Source organism: Nansenia antarctica, assembly GCF_963989245.1.
Source record: "Nansenia antarctica genome assembly, chromosome: 10".
Lineage (NCBI taxonomy): Eukaryota > Metazoa > Chordata > Actinopteri > Argentiniformes > Microstomatidae > Nansenia > Nansenia antarctica.
In genome coordinates, this window is record NC_137680.1 from 1969705 (window position 1) to 1977264 (window position 7560).

The 7560-nt window shown below is 37.9% G+C and overlaps 2 protein-coding genes across 2 annotated transcripts in view; one reads left to right on the plus strand and one right to left on the minus strand.

Moving 5' to 3' along the window:
• Window positions 1-1090: 1090 nt before the first annotated feature.
• LOC308166509 (trypsin-1-like) lies at window positions 1091-2762 on the minus strand. The gene is made up of 6 exons (XM_080540832.1): window positions 2689-2762; window positions 2344-2491; window positions 1938-2188; window positions 1614-1747; window positions 1353-1454; window positions 1091-1246 (listed from the first exon to the last, which is right to left on the minus strand). The coding sequence occupies exons 1-6, from the start codon at window positions 2726-2728 to the stop codon at window positions 1199-1201; spliced, it is 723 nt and encodes a 240-aa protein (XP_080396958.1). The 5' UTR covers window positions 2729-2762; the 3' UTR covers window positions 1091-1198.
• Window positions 2763-5351: 2589 nt separating this feature from the next.
• LOC308166227 (transmembrane protein 214-A-like) overlaps window positions 5352-7560 on the plus strand; it is a gene marked incomplete at its 3' end in the record, with an annotated part of 20517 nt that continues 18308 nt past the window's right edge. Inside the window, exon 1 of the mRNA XM_080540492.1 lies at window positions 5352-5427. Within this exon, the coding sequence (XP_080396618.1) occupies window positions 5397-5427 (31 nt within the window). The 5' untranslated portion in view covers window positions 5352-5396. The remainder of the gene's footprint in view (window positions 5428-7560) is intronic.

Consider the following 7560-nt stretch of genomic DNA (forward strand, 5'->3'; position numbering starts at 1 on the left):
ACTATACTGTAAGTAGCAACAATAATGAGCAGATATTGTTCTCCATAGCGCTATTCGAACCAGCTATCTGCGGTTTGCAAGGCAAGTCGTTACACCTGTAATCACCTGCCAGTAGCCTAAAGCTATGTGTCAACCAGCACATGCAAGTTGGAATGTGTGCGATTGTGTAGGCACACAATTTCAGTAGTTTCAGCGACTGGAACACAACGAAAAATGCCCTCAAGGCTAATTAATTTAATCCTAATTTAAGTGATACGCTCAACTCTACAGAACTTTGAAGTATATGCATTAAATCATTTAATTTAAATGGGTCATTATGATGCTTGTTAATGGGTTTAAAGGGGTCAAATTTAATACATATATTTCCCTCAAATAATATATTCAGTTATAAGTGTATACATGTATTTTGTTTTGCATAGAAAGCAGTCATAGAGTCCGGACATAGAGTCAACAATTCTAGATTTTGGTTAATTTACTTAGCTCAAAGTTATTATTAACATAGGTGACTGCTTAGGACGCCTGTAAGCATTCTCTAGATAATGAGAGAGACTATATTCAATGGTGTTGTGTATGTTAAATAAAATGCCAGAGGTGTGCCAAAATGACTAATTAAATTGAACATTCCTCTATATTGTCAAAATTAGTCACCTGCCATACATACAGTATACAGAACAAGTCATACAAATGTATGTCACCCATTCCTATCATGTTTGTAATGTATTAGTTACGTCTTGAACACGTCTTGTGTAGTTTAACTGTCAAAACACCACATACAATAGTATTGCCTCAGTGGTAAAACCCCAAAAATGTACCTCTTAATATTTAATATTTCACCCCTTTGTTAACATGAATAACTACTATAAAGCATTTGTTAGTGCCTTAACGAAGCATGAACAAGGCATTATTAATGCATAAGTTACTATGGCATTAATCCATGTGTATCATATTGTAAAGTATTACCATGTAAAATGTTACCAATACAACATTCATGTTTTCTATGTAACAATAACCCCTTGAACAGAGAATAAAATATGCTGTCCTACACTCTTCTAGTGATGTAGACTCAAGAGACAGAACATGTTAGTTTGAGATGTTTTATTTGTCATAGGGTTTTCATCTCCAGTACAAAAGGTGGAAGTTGGACTGCTCAGGATGTTGATAAGTTGTCAGAGTGTGCTGAAGGTACGAAGCATCAGACTTAGTAGCTGGCCATGGTGCTGGTGAGCCAGTCGTTGAAGATGCAGACCTAGAAGTGGGAAAAGGGAGACATTAGTGGTCAAACCAAGTAGGAAATAATGTGATAGCGACTTTATTCCCAAAAATCCCAAGATGAAATCTCTTTCCAGTCTCACCTTGGCGTAGACACCGGGGTTACCAGCCTCGGCACAGCCGTAGCCCCAGGACACAACACCCTGCAGCTCACCGTTGCACACCACGGGGCCACCGGAGTCACCCTGAGAGAGAGAGAGATGACGTAGTAAGAGTGAAGTATTTAGTTCAGATAAAGATGAAGTAGTTATTCAATATCAACATCTAAACAATTGACAACTGAAGTGCATGTAGTGAAGGATCATAGACTTCATATAAAGTATTCTCTGTTGTCAAGTGCGTACCTGGCAAGAGTCCTTGCCTCCCTCCAGGTATCCAGCGCAGAACATGGCGTCGGTGATCATGCCGGGGTAGGCATTGTCACAGGCGTTGAAGGACAGGGTGGGGATTTCCAGGCACATCAGCTGGTCACCGCTGACTATTAACAGAGAGAAAGGGAGGGATGGATTGAGAGAGGGGGAAGAAGGAAGACAGAGAGAAATGGTTAGATATATTGACATTGTGTTTGTAAAGGTAATCTGACCTTCCCTGTCATCTCTATACACACTCATTCATCATGAAGATGATCTACTGCCACATTTAACCTTTGCCCCTTGTGCTGTACTCACCGGAGCTCATGGTGTTGCCCCAGCCAGCGACTGTGCACATGGTGCCAGTGGCGGCACAGCTGGTGGGCAGAGCCACGGTCTGCACGTTGCTGTTGAGGGTGGCGGGCTTGCTCAGCTTGATCAGCATGATGTCGTTGTTGATGTTGTAGGAGCTGTACTGGGGGTGACGGATCACTTTAGAGGAAGTGATGAACTGCTCGGTACCCTCTGTCACTGTGATGTCGTGCTCGCCAAGACGAACCTGCACACGGCTGAAAGAGATAGAAAGAGTCAAAGTAAGAGCAGAGTCAATTGTCTCATGATTTTGTGTGTAACATTAACTTCTGTCCCCTGGTCAGGCTTGATACTTGTCTGTTATTTGTTGTAAAGAGAACAAATTATTTGTAGCCTACAGTACAGTACTTACGACTTGTAGCAGTGAGCAGCAGACACAACCCAGTCCTCACTGACCAGGGAGCCTCCACAGAAGTGGTACCCAGAGTTCAGGGACACCGTGTGGGGCTGGGAGTGGGCCTCGCACTCATACCCTCCGACGATCTTGTCTTCCTCCGCAACTGAAAACAGAGGAAAGGCAGACCTTAGCTTATATCTTCATGGCTAGTCCCTTTGAAGTGGGACAATTTCAATTCTGCCACAATCTTCTTAAGTTAAAGTATTCTTTGCTCTCATATGATATAAATATTACTGTATTGTCAATAATATAACAAGGTGAAAGTCTTCCCTTTTTTCCAATGGCAATATTCATACTCACAAGCGGCTCCGATGAGCAGAACAAAGACCAGAGAAATCATGGTTGCTGTGTGATCCTGTCGATGAGAGGTGTTCACCTGCACCCCTGCTATATATCCACAATGGTGAGAGCCGCCCCGTTCTTTGGGACTATTTCATTGGTCAAGAGTTAGCCATTTGGAAGCAAATGGTGGACCACCAAGGTCAAGAGAATCTCGAAGTGAACATTTACTTTTCCATTGAAATCAATGTAATTTTTTCTTGATCTCAACCAGTACATACAGGTGCAACTCAAAAAATTTGAATATCGTGCAAACGTTCATTCATTTCAGTAATTCAACTTAAAGGGTTAAACTTAAATATTATATAGACTCATTGCATTGTACATATGCATGATTATACTTTTCAGAGGGCTGACATTTCTGTATTTAAAATCTTTTTCTTATTGATTTCATGTAAAATTAAACATTTCTGAGATATTTAATTTGGGGTTTTCATAAGCTGTAAGTCATAATCATCAAATGTATAACAAATAAAGGCTTTAAATATCTAGCTTTGCATGTAATGAGTCTATATAATATCTAACTTTAACCCTTTAAGTTGAATTACTGAAATAAATGAACTTTTGCACGATATTATATATTTTTTAGTTACACCTGTATTTGATCATCATTCCAGCTCTTCTGATGGTGTAAGAAATATAGAAATAATTATGTAATCATAAGGAAATGTTGTAGGCTACCGTAGTAAGCATTTGATTGCATATATTAATGGTTAGTACATGTTACATACTTTACTGCACATGTGCTCTTTGCTATTTCTTTATTAAATGCAACTCACTGTTCAATTTTGATTAGCTGTTTGTAGATAGTGTGGGCATAATCAATTTACTGTTACCACCTAATATGTAACAGGTAGATGGTATATACTGTAAAAGTTATGTTAAATGAAAGTGGTCAAATTTAATACAGATATTTCCCTTAATATAATGAATGTAATCCTAATTTAAATGATACGCTCAACTCTACAGAATGTAGAAGTATATGCATTAAATGGGTCATTATGATGCTTGTTAATGGGTTTAAAGTGGTCAAATTTAATACAGATATTTCCCTTAATATTTGACAATGCTATCTTTTCTAGTTTTCTCTTGTTCATACCATACATTTCAGGTAGGCTGGTACTCTCTGGACATCTTCAGAGTGTATGCTCATTTAACATGACTGTGACACAGCTGTGCCTTTCCCACACAGGAGGTGTTCTTGTACTCAGTCAGGGTACCTTTATGTGTAACAGTCTCACAGACATAATTTATTCAATGTATGTGGCTTAAACCTTCACCATAATTTCACACTATGAGTTTTTCCTTAATCCATACACTGTATGCAGTTTGTACAGAACACTCAAAACTATGTCATTTATATAATTCTGGATTTAGGGCCAGTTTCCTGGACACAGATTAAGCCAAATCCTGACTAAATACAATAGAAAATCTCAATTGAAGATGCATTTTAGTCAAGGATTAGTCTTAATCTTTGTCATTGAAACCAGACATGGACTCAGAGGGAAGGAGACAGCAGGTAAGGAGGACGGAAAGCCAGTTGAATTAGCACATGCTTATCCTATGTATTAACACTGTAATAACTGTAGAAATAACATTCTATTAACTTAAAATTAACCCGTGCGCATTTTAGAAGAAAAAAACTGACGTTGTATTAATGTTGATGTTTGCTTGTATCCTTGTATTTACAACAGTAAAATACATGTTCCCAAATCTGGTTAACGCATTCAGGCCCTGAACACAGCAAAGACCTAGGTTCTAGGCCCTGGACAATCTAGACAATTTGATGGCAGCTACTAGATTGTAATCAAGTGTAATACTGAAATACAACTGTGAACATTTCAAACCTGCAAACTGCGACACTTTAAATGAATGTGCAATAATACTATGTGCAATATGACAACCCTTGTGTACATAAGGTTCAGAGATAGGAAATGTTAGGATATTTATAGCATAGCATAGAGTACAGCACAGTGTTTTATTTGTATAGTATAGTGGATAGTGTATATAGCCTTTATTTATGTAAACCAGCTCTTTTCCCTTCTTGTTTTTAGTATTTTTTTCCTAGCACCAGGGGAGCCCCCCCTCCCAAATTTCGTTGTATGGTACCTGTACTGTATTAATGACAATAAAGACCATTCATTCATTCATTCATTCATTCATTCAACTGATTTTTAGACGATATGTCAACAATTTAAGATACGTTAGTGTAAGTGGATTTGTGTGATTTACGTAAGAAGGTAATCCTCATTACTCTCGAATTACGTGGCGATTACACAGTATTAGGCAATCATACTGTGGTTACGGTAAACTATAGTTGTTTGTTTGAGTTAAATAAAGGTTGTGACGGTAAATGATAAGTGGTTAGTGTGGTGTTATGTATTAACAACATTAAGACTTCAGTTCCCAGCATGCACCAGCAGAGTTACGCATGCGCAGTCGTGTGTATATACTTGAAGACGGTTTACTGTTGTCGCCTACCGGCAAGTTGATATCGTTAATTAAACAGAATTCCCTCGCCCGGTTTGTTATACAATACAACTACGAACATAACACGGTGTCAGGAGCGGTCGTTGGCAAGGACAAAGACAGGACAAAGTGGAAAACTACTCTGCAATTTGACACGAAAGAGTGATAGAGTGAATGAAAACGGAGAAAACCCGTTAAACATGAGAGGGAGCCAGAGAGCCTACACATGGCGTGAGTAGCGGGAAGCTAAAAGAAATGTAACGATTATGCTAGCAGCTTAGTTCAATGTAACGATATGCTAGCAGCTAGCTAGTTCAAGGGATGTCTGCTGATAGTGCCAGTGATAGTGAAACCAGAGTATCCGTGGTGTCTTGAAAAGTATTAAAAGTTGATAAATCAATTTCGGGAAAATCAAGACCCTTAATAAGTATTAAAAAGTCTTATCACGATTTTATGAGGTCTTGAATTTTGTAGGTATTTTTCTGAATTAGACTCTGTCCAAAGAGTTTGAGTCCTAAAAACTTTTAGTAAAAGTTCGTGAATTTATTAGTTTTATTCAAAAAACAAAGATGAACCGGACATTCTGTTGTATGATAGTGGTCTAGTCTATTGCAAACTAAAGCTGTTAAGTTAAATGTGTCACTGATGTAAACGGTTACAGCTCCAAGTGGCGGTGAGGTCTGGAAACATATTGACAAGGTCTTTAAAAAGTCTTAGAAAGGTATTGAAATTAACCTCAAGATTCCTGTATATACCCTGAGTAGGTAACATAGACACGGCTGTTCTAGTGTCAACTGTCACTTAGATCCAACTGTCACTTAGATCCAACTGTCACTGAGATCCAACTGTCACTTAGATCCAACTGTCACTTTCAAATTAACCTCAAGATTCCTGTATATACCCTGGAAACGGAGGAACAGTTAACACAAGCAGATGATAATATTGTTCCTGGAGACAACCAAGTTATTGAAGTAGTAGAAATCCCTGTTTTATTTTATTTTTATTTAACCTTTATTTATACAGGTAAAAAACACATTGAGCCCCAAGGGCTCATTTTCAAGTGTGACCTGTTCACAGGCATACAACAACATCCACCACAAACAAATACAATACAACACCTGGCCTACATAGTCTAAAACTAAACTAAAACTACATAGTCTAAAACTAAACTAAAACTACATAGTCTAAAACTAAAACTAGTCTAAAACAGTCTAAGATAATCTAAAACTTTCCGTCAGTATAGTCTAAAACTACTACCTCAACCTGTCGTCATGGATAAGCTTACTCCACCTGTATGCAGTTGACTGGTAATATTGCTGATAACTGGAAACGTTTCAAGCAGAGATTCAACACATACTTAGCTGCAAGTGGAGCTGGGGGTAATGATGGAAAACTGAAAGCGTCCATTTTTCTACATGTTATTGCCCAGCAAGCACAAAGACGTTATAAAGACGTCTTTCAGAGACGTCCAGGACTAGGCCAGATCACATGTCGTTTAGGGGATTTTTTTGACGTCTTTTCAGGACGTCAGTTCAACGACTTTTTGGTGACCTAAAACAGCCGGTTGTATTCTGGTCACCAAAAAGTCGTTTAAATTACGTCCTGGAAAGACGTAAAAAAAAATCCCCTAAACGACATGTGATCTGGCCTAGTTCTGGACGTCTCTGAAAGGCGTCAACACAACGTCTTTATAACGTCTTTTTGGCTTGTTAATGGGTTTAAAGGGGTCAAATTTAATACATACAGTATATTTCCCTCAAATAATATATTCAGTTATATGTGTATACATGGATTTTGTTTTGCATAGAAAGCAGTCATAGAGTCTGGACATAGAGTCAACAATTCTAGATGTTGGTTAATTTACTTAGCTCAAAGTTATTATTAACATAGGTGACTGCTTAGGACGCCTGTAAGCATTCTCTAGATAATGAGAGAGACTATATTCAATGGTGTTGTGTATGTTAAATAAAATGCCAGAGGTGTGCCAAAATGACTCATTAAATTGAACATTCCTCTATATTGTCCAAATTAGTCACCTGCCATACATACAGTATACATAACAAGTCATACAAATGTATGTCACACATTCCTATCATGTTTGTAATGTATTAGTTACGTCTTGAACACGTCTTGTGTCATTTAACTGTCAAAACACCACATACAGTAGTATTGCCTCAGTGGTAAAACCCCAAAAATGTACCTCTTAATATTTAATATTTCACCCCTTTGTTAACATGAATAACTACTGTTATAAAGCATTTGTTAGTGCCTTAACGAAGCATGAACAAGGCATTATTAATGCATGAGTTACTATGGCATTAATCCATGTGTATCATATTGTAAAGTATTACCATGTAAAATGTT

What these genes read in the sequence shown, in the direction of transcription:
- LOC308166509 (XM_080540832.1), bottom strand. Translation starts at nt 2,728, where the DNA reads ATGATTTCTCTGGTCTTTGTTCTGCTCATCGGAGCCGCTT. An exon ending in GAGGCAAGGACTCTTGCCAG is followed by an intron (nt 1,455 to 1,613) that starts GTACGCACTTGA and finishes TCTCTCTCTCAG; the next exon opens with GGTGACTCCGGTGGCCCCGT. An exon ending in ACCCCGGTGTCTACGCCAAG is followed by an intron (nt 1,247 to 1,352) that starts GTGAGACTGGAA and finishes TCCCACTTCTAG; the next exon opens with GTCTGCATCTTCAACGACTG.